Source organism: Drosophila elegans, unplaced genomic scaffold (genome assembly GCF_018152505.1).
Source record: "Drosophila elegans isolate 14027-0461.03 unplaced genomic scaffold, ASM1815250v1 contig_208, whole genome shotgun sequence".
NCBI classification, from domain to species: domain Eukaryota; kingdom Metazoa; phylum Arthropoda; class Insecta; order Diptera; family Drosophilidae; genus Drosophila; species Drosophila elegans.
In genome coordinates this window covers 5,181,420-5,202,774 of record NW_024545578.1, presented here as the reverse complement: position 1 = coordinate 5,202,774, position 21,355 = coordinate 5,181,420, and the positions used below count along the sequence as shown (strand labels likewise).

General features: G+C 40.9%; 4 protein-coding genes across 4 annotated transcripts; 2 read left to right on the top strand and 2 right to left on the bottom strand.

The window, feature by feature from the left end:
- Positions 1 to 59: 59 nt before the first annotated feature.
- LOC108146335 (ribosome biogenesis protein BRX1 homolog) lies at positions 60 to 1,388 on the top strand. Its single transcript, XM_017272300.2, has 2 exons — positions 60 to 274; positions 337 to 1,388. Exons 1-2 carry the CDS (start codon positions 155 to 157, stop codon positions 1,285 to 1,287), a joined length of 1,071 nt encoding a protein of 356 aa, XP_017127789.1. The 5' UTR covers positions 60 to 154; the 3' UTR covers positions 1,288 to 1,388.
- On the bottom strand, positions 1,265 to 4,898 carry LOC108146334 (choline transporter-like 1). The gene is made up of 9 exons (XM_017272299.2): positions 4,613 to 4,898; positions 3,769 to 4,145; positions 3,556 to 3,710; positions 3,271 to 3,500; positions 2,913 to 3,213; positions 2,348 to 2,627; positions 2,123 to 2,285; positions 1,837 to 2,058; positions 1,265 to 1,767 (listed from the first exon to the last, which is right to left on the bottom strand). The coding sequence occupies exons 1-9, from the start codon at positions 4,727 to 4,729 to the stop codon at positions 1,537 to 1,539; spliced, it is 2,076 nt and encodes a 691-aa protein (XP_017127788.1). The 5' UTR covers positions 4,730 to 4,898; the 3' UTR covers positions 1,265 to 1,536.
- Positions 4,899 to 5,207: 309 nt separating this feature from the next.
- LOC108146469 (mucin-17) lies at positions 5,208 to 20,776 on the bottom strand. The gene is made up of 6 exons (XM_017272487.1): positions 20,532 to 20,776; positions 10,967 to 11,093; positions 8,939 to 9,254; positions 8,640 to 8,877; positions 8,417 to 8,579; positions 5,208 to 8,358 (listed from the first exon to the last, which is right to left on the bottom strand). The coding sequence occupies exons 2-6, from the start codon at positions 11,051 to 11,053 to the stop codon at positions 5,644 to 5,646; spliced, it is 3,519 nt and encodes a 1,172-aa protein (XP_017127976.1). The 5' UTR covers positions 11,054 to 11,093; positions 20,532 to 20,776; the 3' UTR covers positions 5,208 to 5,643.
- LOC108145618 lies at positions 17,262 to 17,982 on the top strand. The gene is made up of 4 exons (XM_017271154.2): positions 17,262 to 17,335; positions 17,387 to 17,542; positions 17,602 to 17,769; positions 17,827 to 17,982. Exons 1-4 carry the CDS (start codon positions 17,270 to 17,272, stop codon positions 17,980 to 17,982), a joined length of 546 nt encoding a protein of 181 aa, XP_017126643.1. The 5' UTR covers positions 17,262 to 17,269.
- Positions 20,777 to 21,355: the final 579 nt, after the last annotated feature.

Below are 21,355 nucleotides of genomic sequence, written 5' to 3'. Positions count from 1 at the left end.
AGTGTTGGAAAAGGCCCGTACTTACTAGGTGCACGTGCTGTTGACACCCTGGTTTTGTAACGTGTTCCATCCCTGGTTGTTTTCATTTCAACTCCACGTTGTTTTGCATTTGCTCTTCTTTTTAATAATTTTTTAATTAATTAAACAAAGCTAAATGGGTCGCAAGTTCCAGAATAAGAAAAAGAAGGCTGCTCCACAGCTGGAGATAGTGCCGCTGGACGAAAACCCACCTTTGCCGCCACAGCGTTCCTCAGACGAAGTGGTGCCCAAAAAGGCAAGAACTGAGACTTCTTTAAACAAACTATTTCTTAATTAAAAACTCGATTTAAATTACAGGAAAAGTGGGTGAACAAGCAGCGCGTGCTGGTCTTTTCCGCCCGTGGTATTAGCCACCGGGACAGACATCTGATGAAGGACATCAAGACACTCATGCCGCACCATCGCCCGGAATCAAAAATGGAGCGCTCTAAAACACTGTCGGTGGTCAATGAAATGTGCGAAATGAAGCACTGCAACAAGGCCATGCTTTTCGAGGGTCGCCGGAAAAGGGATCTGTACATGTGGGTGTCCAATACTTCGGGTTCCACTGGCCCATCGGCCAAGTTCCTCATCGAAAACATCCACACAATGGCCGAGCTGAAAATGACGGGCAATTGCTTGCGAGGATCGCGTCCACTGCTCTCCTTCGACTCCAAATTCGATGAGCTGCCGCATCTCAAGCTGCTCAAGGAGCTATTCGTCCAGACCTTCGCCGTACCAAATCATCATCCCAAGAGCCAGCCCTTCGTGGATCATGTTTTCACCTTCACCTACCTGGACAATCGCATCTGGTTTAGGAATTTCCAGATTCTCTCCGAGGACGGTGGTCTTTCGGAGGTGGGACCGCGTTATGTGATGAATCCCGTGAAAATTTTCGATGGCTCGTTCACGGGGAAAACCATCTGGGAGAATCCCGACTATGTGAGCCCCGCAAAGCAGCGACAGCTACTCAAAAAGTCCGCCAAGGACAAGTATGTAAACCGGGTGGAGCAGAAGGTCAAGCACGAGGCCACGCGACCCGTGAGAGCCTACGATGGCGTGGAGAACGAGGAGCTCTTCGAGGATGACGATCCCGTGGAGACAGCCAAGATTCTGGCTGCGATAGCCAAGAAGAAGAAGGAAGAAGCGGCCAAACAAACACCCAAATCAGCGCTCACCAAGAAGATCAAGGAAAAGCAACTGAAGGCCATCAAAGAGGTGATCGATAGAAAGAAGGCAAGAACCATTAAACGTGCGAAGAAGGTTTAAACACCTCATTTTTACATTTAGATACAAAAACGATTAAACTTTATAAATACGTTTACAAACTGTGCATCCTAAGTTTGAATATATATCAATAGACAAGGTAACCTGCCAATATTTGTCCCACTGTTTACTGGTTTGTACGTCGCGACGGAGTTATGGTATGTATATATAAATATTAACATCCTAATGAGATGTGCGTTGAGTTTCGGGGTTCTCTGGGGCTGGAATACATAAGCAAAAGCAACTTCTTGCCTACTCGGGCGACATGGGAGCCACTTCGGGATCGGACTGGGGCAGTCGGGTAATACTGAAGGGCTGCTTGTTGATGGGCATCATCTGGACCACCTCGATGGGCGGCTCCTCGCCAGGCTGCAACGGTTCCTCGCCCACCAGTTTGGCCAGATTACTCTGCGCCCAGCGACCGGAACGGCCATTCAAAGCCTTATCCTCGCAGACGCACAGGAATAGAGTGTCCACAACCATCTGAAAAGGTCGGCAGTCATGAATTACACACATTGTCTTTGACATAACAAATATGAATTGTTAGCTTACCTCAAACAGTGATAGAATAATGTGAGCAATAAAGAATGAGAAGATTATAATGATGATGACGGGGGCCATGTAGAAGTTAAGACCGGGCATGTCCTTGAGCAAAACGATACCAATCAGGCCGGAGAGAGCGGCCACCACAACCTTTCCCAGGAAAAGGATGAAGTCGCCAACGCTATTAATAGTGGCCACTTGCAAAACATTCGTGGCCATGGCATTCCAAGCCTTGAAAATAGAAAATATAATTTAAATTGTATAGAATGCAAGGCTTATCAGATGTTAAACTTACAATGCCGGCGGCGGGACAAAAGTTAATGGACTCAATAGCCACCACTGTGTAGGCATTGTGATTTAAGAAGCGAATAAACTTCTCCAGCAACCAGAAGCCACAGATACAGCACTTCAAGCAGCAGGCGGCACACTCCGATCCCTTATCCTCGCCTTTTTTCAATCTGCATTAAAGAATTCAATTAGTAAAGAGAAAAAATACAAATCAAATAAAAGACAAACTTACTTAGCATACAAATATGTGAGTATCAAGCGGGGAATCTTGAAAATAGTGATCACAAATGATCCCTTGGCCACCGTACCCAAATGATACTTGATCAGTTTGCCAATGGCGTAAATCGTGGGTGTGGTAGTGGGCTTTTGAAAGTACCAAAAGGCCACCGCAGCGGCCAGTGCAAATTGCTGGCAGGCGAAAATAAACTCCACCGTCCATATTAGACCCACCACATAGATCCAGAACATGCTGCGAATAGCTTCAGCATCGGCATATTCTACACGTGCGTTAGCTGGGTAAAGAAATCACAAGATTTATACTCTGGAAACATATTTGAATATTTCTAAAAAATTTTTACACTTTAGATTCAAAAATGGTGAAGAAGAATAAAACACAGAAATATGTACAAAAGAGTAAAGTTCTGTGCCCTTATCTAATATCACTTACTTATTCACCAAATTACGTTATCAAATAACCACAAAAATGCAAAAATATACGATTTAGATTATTTTGAATAGAGCTGCTTTAAAACCCTGTAGATATTGATTAGAAATAGTTAAATGATATGACTACTTACTTCTTACATCATTGATACTGGTGGTGTTGGGCACGAGCAAAGCATTGGTTGGCAGGAGCTGCTGATGGGCCTTTGAATTGTCGAACGGAGCAATGGGACTCTGGCCAGGAGAGCTGGCTGTGGCCAGGCAGATGACCACGCCCACCCAGAAGCTCAAGAAGGCTATAAGCACGAGAAAAGCTAGGAGCGGGGCAATCAAAAGTCCTGGGAGATTCATCATGCATTGACCAGCTTCCTCGAAAAGGGCCGACAAGCCAGCCAGTTTGTTCTTCAAAAAGTATATCACCACTATAAGGATAACCTGTGGATAGAGTGTAAATTAATAACTTATAATAAGATATAATATGAGTAAACTAACCATAGTTATGGTGGCCAAGACAGCCAGAGTTAAAACCGCCTGTTGATTGCGTACAAACTCCTCCAGCAGGGAGTATTGTGTGTTTATGCCAGATTTGTATTTGATGTTGTAGTAGGCATACCACAGCGCCACGGTGAGTGCCACACTGGCCACTATAACCAGCACACAGATGATCCAGGAGACGATGCGCGAGAGCCAGTGCATCATGGTGACCAGAGCAATGGAAATGACTATAGAAAAAACCTATTAACATGGTGTTTAAATGGGAAATAAAATTATTCTTACGCAAGGCCAGACCACAGACCATGGCAATGATGTGCCAGGTGGAGTAGATGTCTCCAACGAACTGCTGGGCCACATCCCAGTTGTTGAGCATGTCGTAGTAGTTCTGAACCTTCTCACCAGTTCCCTTGGGCACACAACGATGGAGGACAGGAGCACTGAAAATGAAACGAATCACAAATTATGAACTGTTTCGTCTAACAATCATCAACAAACCTCTCATGCACGGGAAAACTGGGACAGGGACCCAGGAAGTTGAAGGTCTGTGCATTATTTCCCGCCGTATTCAGCTGCTGCATGTTGTAGTCGTATTTGCAGAGCTGGCTGCCCGTTTGGGTGTAGTACTCCAGCAACTCACTGCCTTTGGTCATGGTTTTGGCGGGACAGGACTTGACGCATATTTTCAGGGACTTTTTCAGCTCCTTGACGTCGAAGTAGAAGAGCTCGGGCTTGTCCAGGGTATTCATGCCGGACAGGGGAAAGCCCTGGAACTTCTCGTTGTGCTTGACGCCACAGGTGTTGCCAAAGGAATCGTAGCCATTGATGATGCGCAAGGGATTGCCGTAGACAAACGAAAAGATGGCTATCACGATCTGCGAATTAAAGAGTAGCGGAATTAAAGTGGATATATCATAGTTAAGGCTGCCAACGCCCCATGACCCCCATGAGCCGCATGTCATGTCAAGGGGCACTATTATTATAATCGCTTTGGTGGACATACCCATGCAAATACTTGACATGGAAATGCTTTCGGGGAGTGGCAAGTCCTGCTGTTATTGATTCATATGGGGCTTTGGCTTAAGCCTAGGCTTACCCTAAATGTTAAATCATCGCTTTCATTAGCTGAATTAACAATTCCGCTCATGTGCCAGCGATGACGACACAAGTATGAGACATTTTTAAGTAACAAGTAGCCGCTTTTTCCTCCCGCAAAAAATATACGCTCACACACACAGCGAAACAGAGAGCAGCGTTGCGCAGATTGATCTCTTAACTTTCACTTTCCCGATACACATTTCTATATCTCTCTATATGGTATAATCTATAATTGATTACTTACCAGAAACAGCCAGAATATAATGTAAATCGCCAGCCAAAAGGTGTCCGTGCAGGACCGGTATTTAGGCCTATTGTTTTGCGCCTCCCCCTCCCCGTCCTTGCTCTCCGCACAGCCCATTTTGCACTTTTTTCACGTCCAAGTAATTAGCGATCTTAATTCCTCTTATCACTATGTGCTTATATCTAGTTTTTGAGAATGTTGAGCCACTTGTTTGTTCTTATTTTGATTCACAACCGATGAAACAACAACAACGCCTAGTCTAGTCCTCCAATGTTTGGTGCTCAGGTGTGACCAGCTTACGTGTGACCAGATAATCCCATTTATCTACGGCCTAGCGCATTGTCGGCGCGCGTAATTTAAAATACTATTATGTAGAATAATATGTAAAGTAAATTGAATTGAAAAAATTAATTTGCCTTTTTATTGAGAGCTCATCGGAGTATGTCTATTATTCCTTAAATTTTGTTGGTTAAAAAATCAAGATAAATACTTTATTAAATTTAAAAAGAATCTCCCATTAATCAACTTTTTGTTAAACCTTTTCTAAAATGCAAAAGAAACAATAAATTTATAATACCCAAGTAAAGTCGCCAAATAATAATAAATTATTCACATTTATTCCAAGATCGAGCTTAATCATTTACTAAAAGTACTTCTCTAACGCATCCATAGCTAACATTAACATAAGAATCGCAATGAACTGAAGAAAATAATATTGGAAAATCGTAGGATTGTATACAAACTAATGATTCGATACCTAGGCAATGAATGTGATGTGGTTTGTCTTAAATACTGAGGACTGGCAGTCGCTGATACCGCCGAGTATAACCGGAAGTGTCATTCCAAAATTGTTCCAACATGGGGGTAAACAATTTTCGAACAAGATTTCGTTATTTGCACGATCGACCTAACTAAATGTATATTCCCTACTTATAGCTAACATATAGTGGTCTAAGCTAAATCATGGGGCTCTGTGGTAGAACTTGTCTCTCCTCTAATCTCATGGTGAAGCTATTTGGCCGACTCTGTGATCACTTCTTGACCGTCACCTGGATGCCGCCCTTGACCACCGCCTCTGCGGGTGGTTGGCCGAATCTCCGGCTCTGGTTGAGGTTGCTCTTGCGCCGTATGCTGATCCTTCCGGGAGCGGAAGCCGGAACAGTGGGTCCAGGAACGGGCATTACTGAATCACTCGCACTCCTCTGCGTCTCTTCATCCTCGGCTGGTGGTCTATACGTGCGAATTCCCGAGTTCGATCGCACTGGAAGTAGAGTCACCAGTCGATGCACACTGGGCTCCGTGCTGCTAGGAGCAAACTGCGAGATCTTGAGCATCTCCTCGTAGTTCAGTGGGTCCACCACCTCCACTTCCGCCTCGCCAATCACGGGTATTGCTGCCCCCAAGACTTCAGAGGAGCCATCCTCTAGAAAACTGGCCATGGGCTTAATGAAGGGCTCCCTCTCAACAGGAAGTTTGCTTTCCGGGACTACTAATGGAACTTGCGGGGTGGTGGATGTGGGTATGGGTCTCCTGACTTCCTCCTTGGGTGCCTGCTTTAGCTTGTTCTGCGAAAAGGGTGGGAACTTGTTGGGCACACTAGGAGTGATACCCAACTTGGAAGCCAATGTGTCAAAGATCAACGAGATGTCCTGAATGTTACTAGCATTGTTGATTCGCGTCTTGATGTCATTCAAAGTTAGATTCTCCGACTTGTCAATGTCCTCCGATACCCAAGCCTGCAGCGTCTGATTGAAGACCTTTCTCATATTCGAATTGTGTCCAAATCCCTGAGCCGAAGAACTGTTCACAAACTCCCACTTTGAATGCGAAGGAAACAAGTTGGAGTCGTCCATCATTGTGGGTCGTTCACTGGTGGTCCGGATGCGATTCCTTTTCGTGGTCCTAGGCTCCTCCGTTGTGCTGGTTGTTGTGGTAACCAACGTTGTAGTCGTTGTTTCCTCCTCAAAAGTTGCATTGGACAGTATAGCCGAAGGGGTATTCCTCTGCAGAATGATCTGCTTGAGATTCAAGAAGTTCGGCTTGGAGTGGCTCAAGCTGGGCGACTTCTGGGTCTCATCCTCCTCTGGTTCTACCCTGGATTCAATCGGTTCTTCTGTTGTTTTTTTTGTGGCAGTCGCATTATCCTCTTTGGGCAGATTCAATAGTTCCATGAAGAATTCTCCTATGGTATCGGCCAAAACGGAATTATCCGTTGGCTTTAGGGAAGGTAAAGATGGAGTTTTTGTTGGTTTGGGTGGGCTATTAGTTGCGATCTTTGAAGGCGATGTGGTGACCTCCACTTTCTCCACTTTAATTACTGGTTTTGTGGTGATTTCAAGTTGCTCTGTCTTCACCTGCTCCTCTTTCTTCTCCTTCTGAACATCCTTCTTCTCCACCTGCGTTTGATTCACTTCCTTAACTTGCTGCTCCAGTGGCTCCTTCTTCGCTGGCTGCTCCTTCTTCTCCATCTTCTCCTGTGGCTTCTTGGCAATGACTCCACCACCCAGATGCTCGAATCTCTCGTTGCTGACATCCAGATTAAAGGGCAGTTTCTCACCCGTTCCTATCGTCGGATCAATGGGCTTAAATGGCGGAATGATAACATCATCTATGAGGGGCACGGGCAGAGGATGAGGTTCCACCAGAGCTCCGCCCAAACGCTCTATGTTCTCAGTGCCTGGCATAAAGATCGGACTGCCAAAGTTGTGGTAGAAAAGCATGTCTTGATCCTGTGGCTGCTGTCCCAGATTGGGTTTTGGCTCCTGTACTCGCAAGCCGGGATTGAGGAACCCCAGACTGTAGGGATCAATGGTCACTGGAGCCACAGCTGCTGTCGGAGGAGTTGGATTATCTCCGATGAAGGGCAGCTCAAACTCATCTATCCTCCGCTGGGGAATATGATTTATAGTTGGAGTGGTTCCTCCAGCTAAAGTTTTGGTGGGAAAAGCGGGAGGTGGACCTGGCAGCAATTCCGGAACCTCTCGATGCATTGGTCTCCAAGGTTGGGTGTCCAAAATGGGGAAGGTGGTGAACAGATTGGCATCCAATTTCGGCAAAGATCCTCCTTGATTTGAAGGAGTGGGTGGAGCCACCGAGGGATAGGTAAAAGTGGTGGTAGTTGTGGTGGCTCTAGTGGTGCTAGGAGGTGGTGGTGGTGGTGTTGTTGTCGTTGAAGTGGTAGTTGTCGTGGTTGCCTCCGTTGTTGTCGTAGGTATTGTTGTCGTAGGTTTAGGAGTAGTCGTAGTGGTGGTTTTTCTGGTCGTAGAAGTGGTAGTTCTCTTTGTCGTAGTAGTGGTTGCCTTGGTGGCTTTAGTGGTTGCCCTGGTGGTGCTAGTGGGACTTCCAGTCGGCACCTGCTGCGGAAGCACCGTCGTTAGCTTCTCAATGCTCGGTTTCTTGGGCTTCACCCTCAAGGAAAAGGGTGTCACTGCAATAGCCTTGGGTGGCAAAGTGCTGCTACTACTACTGGCTTGATAGGCTCTCGTGGGTGGAGTCTTCTTCCTGGCAATGTCCGCATCCGTCTTGGTGATCTCAAAGGATCCCTCAAACGAACCCTGGATAACCGGAGCATTCTCGACATCAATATCTGGCTCTTCATCGGCGGAATGACTGCGCAACAGAGGATTCTTCGGCTTGGGTGTGGTATTGCTTCCCAAAGGTTTTGGATGAAGTGGAGCTGGTGCCGGAGTACTTCCCTTCTTCATGAGTCGTTTTTCCAACTGGGTTTGACTAGTTGGCACCGTTTGCTGTTAAAGAAGAACTTGTGTTATATAGGTTTTTACTTAAAGAAATGTCTTTTCTTACGGCTTCCTTTAATATAGCTGCAGATCGCACCACCTGCTCATCCATTATGCGTTTTATCTCCACCGATTCTGTATCCAAACGCAATGAGCGATACAGGGATTTCGTGGCAGAGGTTTCCAGGAACAGTGACTCCTTAATGTACTCCTCCACGCTCAGAATGTTTCTATAATGGACAGAGTATTAAATCTTTAATCTTTAAAATGTCAGAGAATAGTTTACTTACTGTGGTAGTTTACGAACGTCGAGAAACACCCGAAATGAGACCTTTATCAGTGGACCCTCTCCGAAACCCCAGACATCAGTGCGCAGTGGCTGCAGTCCATTATCCATCATCGATCGCTCCACAAACCTTTTGTAGAAATCAATCTTCTGTTTGTAGGTTGTCGTGTGATTGTATTTCAGACCCGTGGAGAAGAGATCCCCTTTGGCAATGCGGAAAGAACCCTCGAAGCCCATAATAGCTGTAGAAAAAATAAAGAGCTAAGTAGCTGCCCGAAATTGCTATATATTCCTTTTACTTACGATCCTCCAGTGTGGTCTTAATTGAGCTAAAGTAGAAGGCCAATCCGGCGATGGAGATGACGGCCAGCAGGACAATGAATGCAGCCGTGGTCAGGATAATGCTGAAGGATCGATTCTTGGGGTATTGAGTATGCGTCTTGGCCGAGAACGTGGATGGGGCAATGTTCCTTCCATCCCGCCAGATGCCCCACGTATTGTATCCATATTGACTGTTTAGACTGTGCTCATTTGTGTACGAGGGCTGCTTGTTCATGTGATAGTATGCCCCAAGCTGAGACCTCCGGCCAACTGTGTTCTGGTATGTATAATCCGCACTCTGCAAATGAAGAAGATGTCCGATGTCTGTTCTTAACTGGGTTTCCAAAGTATGCCAGAGTAATCGATCCCGATGGCCACTAATTAGACATTTAGTCGCCCGAAGTCGCACAACTTTCTCGACCCTTTGGCCACTTTCTATCGCGACTTCCAGTCCCCAATCTAGATGACGGAAGTTGGAAGAAGTTGGCCTCTAACGGCCCCACTTTGGACTCAATTTGCGCTATCGCCGAGAACAACCGCAAGCTTCCCCCTAAACTTTCCCAGCGTTATGTCAGAATCGCTATCACCGGTGAGCACTTGTCATGATTTGTTAATGCATCTCATTAACACTGCTGGGAAAACGCATTTAATTAGCCTGGCGAGTGTGGAGTATGAAGTCGTATAAAGTCATTGCACCTGGTCAGATTCTCAGAATCTGGCTAACTTCCGCAGGTTCTTGGGCACACTTGCAATCAGATAATTAGCACTTTCAAATAATTACAGATATGCTTCTTTGAAAAATTGTAGTAGTAAAATAATAGTTTCTAATAAAATAAAAACATTTAAGATATCTTTTTTTTCTATTAATAGTGTAAATGTTTAATTTTTATTCGATTTATTTGATCAGCACATTCTTTTTTGTTGGAGCATTTTCATTACTGATTCCATAAACAAGTTTTTTACTTAAGTCTTTTGATTTGACATTGACATAGGTAAAGAAAAAATTGACATCTAATTAAAAAGTATTGAAGACACACCTAAACTGTTCATTGGAGACTTAACTCAATTAAAGAAATTTTTATTATCTTTTCAGTTTCTATAAATAATACACAAATACTCATATCTTTTAAGTTTTAATTTGAGTTGTAAATTTGAGAAACAACAAAAAATTACACTAAAATATTTTAAAAAAATTTTCAAGTAAAAAATTTTTTTTGTTTAAGTCTTTAAGAGGTGCCATTTATATTACAAACAATTAAAATTTATTTGAAATGTGATCATAAATTAATTACTAGGAAATACATATATCTTTTCAAATGTTAAACCTTACTTTTAATTGGAAAGAAAGAAAGATTGATTGATTAGAAGCCTGTGGGCTATTAACTCGACCTCAGGTGTAAGTGCAATTGCTTGGGGAGATTCCCGACGGGCCTATGGGAAAGTCTGATTGTTTCTTGATTACCATTTTACATTCGTTAGCTGCAGGGCATTTCCCTTAGTTTCCCTCTTGCTACCGGGGAGCTCTCTTCTTCCGCTTGGCCCCCTGCCAAACAACTCGGTTGTTGGCCAAATTGCCACTGCCTTTGGCTCTTTCCTTCTGCGTTCTCTTCTGCGTTCTGCGTTCTTCGTTGCCTCTTCTTTCTTGGCTGCCAGAGAAAGTCATTCACCTTTTAGAACGTTCTTCTGTCGTGCTTGGCTCGCTAGTTACACGTACCTATGTATCTTTTTTGTTCCGACTCTCGAGTTTGTTGGTAAATGAGGAATGCAAACAGCTCGATTCCGAGACGCAGGTCCCAAACAAACATCCAAATGAATAAATAAATATGCAAGCTGCGTTCGTTTGTAACACGAACAAAAAAAAAAAAAGCCGACACGAGTTGATGTAACAATTCTATTGACAAAGAGATTTTGGGAGACCTCGATTCTATTCTAGAAATGCTAATCAAATCATCGTTGTATAACTGTTAAACCTTTTGTGCCCAAAAGTGATAAACGATGGGCATTACTCACCATTTGCCGACACGTCTGAGCCCTGTATATATCACTCACGCCGGATAAACTCTGGAAGTATTTCTTTGTTCCATAGACGGTATCCATTTTGCCACCGTACAATATAGTACAATTGCAATCGCAGGTTCTGAAAAGATACAAACATTTTGGGAAATCTTTGTTAGCGGTTTGCTTCACTTTCGTTCTCGGACTTTGCTTTCTTTTGGGGTCCACTTCAAGTGGGCCTGAGTGATCCGTGCTCGGGATCGGATTCGGGGATCGGGCTGTGGAAAAGTCGCTAATGGGCCAGCATGCCGGAGAACCGGCTAATCCTGTTTGCCAGCCCATTAGCCAAACGAAAATTCTCACTTTTCGCCAGGGAAAAGAGGAAAAGAACAGTGCACAATAGCCATGAGATATGCATGCCGTCAACCGGTTTGATTTGCATTTCCCAAAGTACTTAAAACTTTTCCAAGGAGTTTATTTACACAAAGAAAATATATACAAATATAGCTGATTAGGTTAAATTTATTTGAATTTCACAATCTTTATCATAACACATTTCGCAGTTGGTTAATAAATAAGTAAGTGAAATCCTAATTTCTTTTATCAAATTTCTATAAATATAATTTCTCTATTTTCCTTACATGTCATAACTTAATTTTTAATTGGTTTTTACAGATCATACAAAAACAAGAAAGAAACAAGGAGATATTTTTATTTAATTTGAACTAAACATATTTTGTTGGTCTATTATTTGAACATTTTTATTAAATTTGTATGAACATATAACTGGGAAAGATGCCATGCCATAGCACCTATCCCCCAACAAATGGAGACATTTCTCATGCATATAAAAATTCCAACCTTGTTCCACCTTCTCAATGAAAGAAGCTATCACATAAATTTGGTAATTAATTGAACAACCAGACTGGTCAAAAGTGAAGACCTCTTCGGTGACCAGTCGTAAAAAAGCGAAAGCTCTCAGTGGCATAAACAAAAAACTTTAATTAGAGAATTCCCCGGCACTCTGATACGCTCACTGGCTGAACCCTACAAATTTGGAATTTTCACTTCATGGGAAGCATTCATGCTCCAGCATAAAGAACCCACTCCTCCTCCTCCTTCGAATGGCTTAAGTACACAGCAGATGGGCTTGCGATGGAGTGGGCTTTGGAAACCAGTTCTCCAGTTCTCCAGTTCTCCAACATTCACATCCACATCCAAGATGGGATGCGATGGGGCCAGGTTATGGCTTGTTCCGCCGTCATATACACATGTAAGATCTCGGCATTTATAAAGCCACAATGTATGGTTTAGTTGTACATGTGCAATCAAAAGCAAAGTTCAGGCGCAGAGAAACGTGAGTAAAAATAGTTTTCGGTGCGGGAAGCCGCGGGCAGAAAACCGCCAACGATGGTTGGATTGGATGCTCTTTGGATGGATGACTTCCAGAGGTCTGGGCCTGCTGAGCTTCGAGCTGGCAAAAGTAAAAGTTCTGTTATTTTTAGGAATCTCTTGATGATGGGCTCTGGCTGGCGGAGAGAAACTAATTGGATACTATGAATAATAATCAGGTCTAAAGAAGCTTCATGGTTGGGTCATCAGAAATCGAACTCAAACTTAATTGGGGGATTATGCAAAATTTAACATAGTTTATTGATAAGAAAAGGGTCTGGGAAAAGACTTTAATTTTTATTTTTGTTAGCTGACATATATATTATTGGAAATGACCAACATATGTTCGTGAGTAATTGATTTACTGTAAGCATTTAAAATAACATTTTTAAGCTCTTTTTTGTAATAACTCAAATGAAATAAATCTGGATTTAACTTGTAAGTGAGTAGCTTTCGAGGACCCATAAATCTTTCCATCTATTATTTAATGGTAATCCCCATTAACTGTAAACGCAGACCCGGAATCTCTGTCATCGCCACCAATTCCCATTGAAATGGAACGGAAACCCATTTGCCTAATAAAAAGATCGCCAAAAACGCGCCCAAGCTGGCAGAAAAAGAGGTAAATTGAAGAACCAGTGCAATTAGAGTTCAGCAACACATGTAGAGATATGTCTACATACATATATGGCTGGGCTCCAGGGGGAATATTCTGGTACCAGGTACCCTCCACCCAAGACAGTTAGAACGCTTGGGGAGCTATCGCCATCGTTATCGTCATTGGGATGCCCAAAGCGAAGGCATGGCCACCAGCTTTTGACCTAGATGCGCATGCGCGGAGCACGATGAATGAAAGGGGGTGGAGTAAAAGCCCGGAGACGGCCAAAACCAAAACTGGTAACTTACGCCCGTCATCCAGTACGTAGCTACAATGGCGGTCAAAACAATGATCCCGTTATCTTAAATTTTAAAAGATTTAAATTTGGACAATACATTTGGTGGCACTTTAGTGAAATCTATTACGATTTTGCCACTCCAAATTAATTTAATTTTAAACTAAATTTAGTAGACAAATATTTTAGTGTTTTTTAATTACGTTTTTAAGTGTTCACTTCTATTCAATAACTGACATCTGAATAACTAGAATTATTCAAAAATAATAACAACAATGTTAGGCAAAATATTTGCTTTATTCTTTACAAAATGATTCTGACTCTAGGAGCTTAATTTAATTAAATAATGTTTACCTGTTTATATTAGTGACATTTGCTATTTAATTGAGTTTTGTTACAATAATAATGTATTAATGTTGTTCAGACTTAAGACTTCTGATGAAATCAACTTATATTTTGCCCTCCAAAAACATTAAAAAGTATATATAATCTAACACTCAAAAGTTGAGACATCAATATTTTTTTTATATTCAACTTTAAATCCAATAATTTGACCTCAGGTGTATTTACGTTTTAGTGTTTGGAGAAAGAAAGAATAAATTGACTTGCGTTTGAGCCGCTTGAAAAAAGTTAACGAAAAATACAAAAATAATACTGGCACACACTCACTTGCACAGAGTGTGTGTGTGTTTTTTTTTCGATTTAGGCATTAAGTATTAAGACGTCGCGGGCCACGCTTAAGTTGATTAAATTTCTCGCATTAGCCGATTTTCTCTATCGGTGAAATTGCTGGACGAAAAAGCGTCAAAGAATGATTGATGAGAATTTGATCTGGAAATTTAGACAGTTGTCGGTCTGTGGGTACATACTCGTTATATATCTGTATATATCCGCAAAAATGCCTAACGGAAGTCGGCCATTAACCCGTTGGCACGTTTAACCTGGCCAAATGCGTTGGCATTTCGACGCGATTTTCGGCCAGATTAAGATTCCCAGCCACTTTCAATCATAATAGCTTCGCCGACAAAATGTCGAAGAAAGTGAAATGTGACAGGTGTTTGGGGGGCGGGGTTTATTTTTTTTTTATTTACAGGTGAGGCATCGATGTCAATGGATGCTTATCAGAAAACGACGGTGAAATGGAAAGTTTATTCCGAACGCATCGGAAACTAGAGGAACCGCTCATTGACGCATCCAAACAATGCAGCATTTTTGATTATTTATCTACACGCGGGCCGTTGTTTGAGTTTGGAAAGTGATTGCCAATTGGTAGTCGCGTTTTTTTTCTATTTTGGGCAGCCGCATTATGGAGACTCGAAAACCGCTAGCCATATTTCATAATTGATGCCTCAATTTAGCAGGCTAGTGTGCAGATTTATGCAATCTTCTTTCTTTGCTTTCTTTTCCTTTGCCAGAAGAAAGGCAACGAAGAGCGCAAATGAAAATCAGATAACTAGTCTAATGTAAACAGAACGGACAGTAAAGTAGTCATTCTTTATGAAATTCAGTGAAAAGTTGTGAGGAAAATAGCAGGGTTAAACAAATATTAAGCTAATGAAATCAATTGAAAACTCTAATTGCTTAAATCAAAAGCCTTTACTTATTGGTTTCTCTAAAGCTATATAACATAATATAATTGGTTTAAATGATCAAAATATATCTGATACAATGAAACATATGCAAAATGTTATCAAATGATTAAGATGATAATTTCTGTTTCAAATAATCTCTTAAGAAACTTAAGTACCTCATAAAACCTAGCCCGATCTGCACTGTTTTGTATACGCAAAGGCACGATTAATGACTGAACACAATAACGCTGCCACTAATTGTATAATAAATTAATTAAATTGTTTATGGTCATTAATGCATAAATATGTATGCGTCGGGAGCAATCTGTGCAGCGTTTGCAGTTTCGTAATCGCTCTAACGGAGCCAGCTACCAAAGTCTTACTGGAGCATAACCACTTTAGAAGGAGAATACTTGAGGGGTATTAGAAGGAAAATATACCCCTCCACTTGGCATACAAATCGACGGCACAAAGTAAAGATCTTTCATTGCGGAACTAAAAGTGCATTTCATTTCTGTGACAAACAGCGGCAAGAAGTTGACAAGAACGAAGAGAATAAACATAAAAAATATATAATAACATAGTGACGAAGAGCGGATAGTGGAGAATTGTCATTAAAAGCATTCACCGTTACGCCTTAACCGACGACCAAACTAATTAAAAACAAACAAATGCGCCATGCTTTTCCCACATGTGAGCTCCCCCGAGAATTATTCGGTAACTTGATTACTCACTGTCCGTAGAACGTTTAGAGTACCTGGTCGAGGACGGACTGTACAGGGCGCCCCATCGAAGGTGAAATGTGTCAAGTCAGGTGGGCAGAACAGTTAGGCTGAGGTAACAGTATTAACAACAGTGAGTGCTAAATGCCGGAAGGGCTACTTGTCAGCCAAGCTGGGAAGTCTACTTGAATATAGCGGGTGAATTCGTTCCATGTTACTTAGAAGAGCTTTAATAAAATCTGTGGAATCATCTCATCTAGTGCTGGGGTATCTGGAAATCAGATTCTCATTTCCGATCCAAATTAAGAGGAAGTGCTTTTAGCTCAAACTAAAAAGAAACTAATTCTCACTAAAAGTCTTAATTATTTAGATTAAAGATTTTAGATTAGATTTTAATTTGAAATACGGATTTATTATTAGAGCTAAGCTTTAGCAAAAGTAATAAGATGATAATAATTAAATAAATTTGTATTTACTAAAAATATTTGATGAAAATCTGTAAATTGATAAAACTTTTCAAGTTATTACTTAACCATAAAATGTGTGTCTCTTTTAGTTATACATTTATAGTCTCCGATAAAATTAAGTAATTTCATTAGCTTTTTTCTAGCACCCCTTTTAATTATATGTTAATTGTAAACCAATTAAATATATTCTTTCGTGGCAGTGAAAAACCCAACTTGTTCTGAATAACTCTATTTGGCTTGTGGCTCAGTAGCCGTGTCTAAATGCAAATGTCAACATATGGTAGACAGCTTAGTATGCATCGACGCACTTGGCGGATAAGAAGCCGAACTGCAATTAGTGCCACGATCAACATGCGAGGCACGCACATCCAGTGGAGAGCTACTCCTTCTACTCTTTTCGAGACCAACCCGTACGATCTGATTCATACCCACAGCAACTCGCATCAGACCAATGCTTTTCCATTCTACTCGGCATGAAAATGCTTTCCATCTAACTCAAACACGCAGAAAAATAAAAAGTGGCTTTGTTTGCTTATAGCAAATAATATTGTTTATGATACCAATTATTTTTATGTGAATTAAATAAACTTTATACCCTTTAACTAGCTATTAGGTTTATACTCTTATTAGTAAACTGAATGAAATAATTATAGTGTAAAAGAGCTGTTCTATCAAGAGAACCGACTTGTTATGATACTTTTATTTATATTTTAGCAACAATTTATTATTATAAATCAAAATATTAACCATAACTATAATTACCAAAACGTAATAACGTTTGGTTATATCGTTATATTGTGTTTCGTATATAATTCTTTATTGTGCCAAGTATATACATATTTAGTTTGATTTTTTTGAACTCCAAAATTATGATGGATAGCAACTTTTTTTATTCGTTTTCTACCTTGTGGTTACTACATTCTTGATTCTTGAGGTACCTCCCATACCTTTGTAAATGTTATTCTGACGATGAACAATTTGAGGTGTATTTTCTCGTTGAGTTTACTATAACTCAATTGTAGGTAACACTTTCGTGACAAATTTTAAAGTGAGTGAAGTCAAATTTAGAAATACCCGAAATGTACTGGGCTTAATGATATATAATTATATTCATGGACGGATAAATAAAGCTGGTTGTTATCAACTTCCATCGATTTATCGATTTTTTAACCCATATAATTACTTTATTGTAAACAAGAAATTATTTATTAATGATTGCTCGGTTAAACCAAGCTCAACATTATTAAATTAGCTGCCGTAAATTCATCACATTATGACGGACAACAAGCTAAATTTTCTCATTGCCCTGTTCCTGGTTACATCATCCTTGGTCATAGAGGTAAAAAAACAGCATTCCAATTAAAAATAATCCCTTTAACAATACCTTTAGGTATATTGCCTCGTTGAGCTCACAAATGTACAGTGTGAATCTCTGGACAAGAATTTCTGCGATTTCGAATATTGCTATATAAAGTCTGTAAACCGAACCTTTAAATACCTCTCCGGAAAGCTAAAATTCTTTCAAATTCCCATTACAACAGTTAAGGTATGCAACAAAATACATGTATTTTAGAAGTTCCATAAAACTTAGAAAATGCAATTTAGATTAATATTGGAGTCTACAAACGCCTTAATGGATATAAGCCCTTTCTCTACAATATCACTATTGATGGCTGCAAGTTCTTGAAGACTCCTAGTTCCAATCCTGTTGCTAGTTTCATCTATGACTTCATTAAAGACGTCTCCAATGTGAACCATTCCTGCCCTTATAATGTAAATATATGATCAATCAAGTTTTAAGTAAATATATAATAAGAAATTTATTTTAAGCATGATCTTGTGGTAGACAAAATGAATGTACAGCACATAAATCACCAGGTCACAGCTGTTCTTCCTGTTCCCAAAGGAAGCTACATGGTGCAAACGAACTTAGTCGTCCACAAAATTACTCGAGCTGTAACTAAAGTATATGGAACCCTTTCATAAAATATTTTATATATCAAAAAAATTAAAACTAATTTTATCTCTTTTTCTTTTGTTCAATAAAGGAGAGACAATATTTTTTCATGGTGCACTCAAGAGCTTTATTCGCTTTACCGCAACGAACTCTTGCATTTGAGGTCGCTTTCCTCTTGGCAGGCGAAACAAAAGATCGGCCCATTAGAGCCGATTTTACATCATTTGAATGCAATTTGGCCGCAGCTTAGCGTTATGTTCTATTTCGCCCCGGCACGAAGTCAGCTGCAGAGATCAATCTGATGGTTGATGGCCAGTATACTTCACTCCACTCCGCTCTTCTGATTCTTCTGTCATTTGGCTTTGAGCAGAAGAATCGTGCGGCACGGATGATCAGTCGGGCTGCCAATATGGGCCAGTCGTCGTATATCTTCATGATGAACAACATTTCTTGACCAATTTACGATTCTCAACGCAGAATCATTTGCTGGCAATGAAGAGAATCCAAGAGAAGCCTAATTTTGTGGAGGCGGCGGTATCAAAGATCTGAGATCTCCGAGATTTTCGGGCCGCGACTGCGACTCTTGACCGGCTCTTATAACGAGCGAAAGTGTTTCATTAACTCGTAAATGAATAATTTCGAGTCAAGACAACGAAAACGAAATCAAAATAAACCGAAACTGAAACAGAAACAGAAACCAGCACTCACACCCGAGAAATGCTCGTAAAAATGTACATAATTTTTCAATCTCAATCTGGTTTTGCGCATTTCTATTTCGTGTGTCTTTGATCCACTTCCGACAGACGAAAAAAAAAAACGAAAATTTTCATTGCCTCAGTGAAACTAATTTGAGGTGAAAATTGTCAAAATAAAAAAAAAAATCCAAAAATAATGGGAGAAACACAGACAAAATGCCATGGTGACAGATAGACAGAAAGAGCAAAAGAAATGGGTGTGTTTATGCGTCTAGGATTCGGATTCGGATTTGGATTCGGATGCAGACTCGGATTTGGAAGTGGATTTGGCAACCTGTCTGGATCTCGGCCTTGTCTCGACTGTCTCGTGCTGAGTCAGTGTTTTTGGCACTTTCTCCGCCACCGACTGACTGCAGTTATCAATGAGTCAGTTCAGTTCAGTTTGGATCTGATCGGATCGGATCGTTGGAGAATTTGCGTAAATTGTCGGTTATTACTGGGTGCCCCACCTCGAATTGGGTCAAAAAATGAGTGCCGAGAGCCACGGCCTTTTCCTGTCCCCGCTTTCAAGCACGAGAACTGTAAAATTAAATGCTTAAAACTTTAACTGCGTCTAAAAATCAATTTCCGCAACCGGCATAGATAGGCGCATGCATAACGATCATATTGCTAATGGGCACAGCTGTGGTCGAAATAATAGCACACCAGGGGGGCCCATAAAATTTTAATTGCTTAAGAATCTTTAAATTACTGTTGTAAAAGCTTAACAAAAGTTTTACATCCATTTACTAATTCGGCTATAAATATAAAAGTAAAGTAAAAGCTTGTTAAGTTGAAAATTCGTTTTTTTTTTGTGCAAACCAACTTCTTTTAAAATGTTTAAAAAATGTAATAAAATGTTTAAATTTATTATAAAATTAAATTATTTATTTTATTTTAGTTTAAATTGCAATTAGAAATTTGTATATTTTTGGCTTATCTATTGGTTATAAAATTAAAATAACATATGGCTTTGCTATGGATCTTTAATCTCCCCGTACTTTGGATTGCTATCGATGCGACCTCATCTGTCCATACCGTCATAATGGGCGACCCACTCATCTTATAGCGGTTAGTGGGAGCGGAGAATAATAGAGATGGAGTTTCCTCCCGCGATGCACGATCCCCGTCGATTCCGGGGATCCGAGAGCTTAGTGCAACGGATCTGGGGCCAGTGGCCATGAAAGACTAAAGTGAACTGAACACTGAACAGTGAACACTGAACTGTCAATTGGCCCAGTTCATGAACGTGGTAATTGCGCGGTTAGCGACATATAAAGCGACACCAAGAAAAAGACCGCGAGGAGACAACAAAACGTTCTCCGGCCTTTTGTTTTTGAGTTCTTTGTGGACGGACGATCACCTGTCCACCTTTTTAGCCATTCTCAACGCTTTTATCGGTGCCAGTTGGTTTCGGAGTTGCTCGGAATGCTCTTTGCTTCTTGCCGCCCTTTTTTTCGGGGGGGGGAGCCTCACTATAATTTCTAATTTCTTTTATTACAGACTGGTTTTTGTTGTTCGGTGAGGGCCTCGCGACTGGGCCCCTTTTTTTTTTATTGCCATTTTCGTTTTAACATCCATAATTTCGTAGCTTTGCCAGCTCGTTTGTGCGCGATTATTGCTGCTGGCCGGGCTTGAACACTCCATCTTCCATTTTCTACCTCTTACGCTGGAGAATTACTTCGAAATGTAACCAGTTTTGGACCTTCTGCTGGCCGGGACTGCTTTATTGCATGTCTAACTAGTTTATGGCCCAACTCGCGTCTTAGGGTGACTGTGGTCGAGTGATCCTGCTGCCGAGCACCTATCTGGCAAATTAAGTTGTAAATTCCTAGTAAGCTCACCTGCCAGGCTTTGCTAAATTATCGTCCCCCGTTGTTCGAGCAAATTGGTTCCATTTGAAAAGAGGTCGACCGGGGAATAGGAAATACTTCCTGCAATCGATTTGTATTTGAATTCAATCACAAATGTTGCACAGCATCGACTATATATTTTACGGATATATTTCCGATCGGTTTGGGGCATTCACGGTATTTGCTTTCGGAAACTGCGGAGAGCACACGGATTTGAAATGCCGACTGATCGCGACGGTGACTGGAGGTGAACTGAAGACGGTGGCCACAAATCTCAGTTGGCTGGCCTCCAAGAACCGAAGAAAGGAAAAGAGAAATGAAGATGGGCTCCAAAGAGAGGAGTTGGTTCTCTCCAACTCTCTCCTCTCTTCCACTTGGCTCTCCCTTTATCAGTTAGTATCGTTATTCTTCTGTTATTCAAATCGCCTTCAATGTTGTATTTCCATTGTTGACTGGCTACTGCAGTAGTTTTGAACAAAATCAAAATATATTTACTATTGCAAGCTGAAAACAAAATTTTTGTATAGCTTTGTTTGGAATGACCAAATACTTTCTTATTTTAGGAATTTATTTAAGTATAAATGTAATCTTTTGTTTAGATTAGAAATTTATTTATGGACTTAATTGTTTTTACTCAAAAGAAATTATTTCTTTATGTTTTTATACTTTACTAAATTGTTCTTAACCTCTTCGATTACAATCGAATATTACGAGGTGAATATGTTTTAAGGTTTCTAAAATAAAAATAAAACACATTTGTGTTGTGACAATAATTATTTATTTCTCCTTTTTTCATTTTTGTTATATTTTTAACT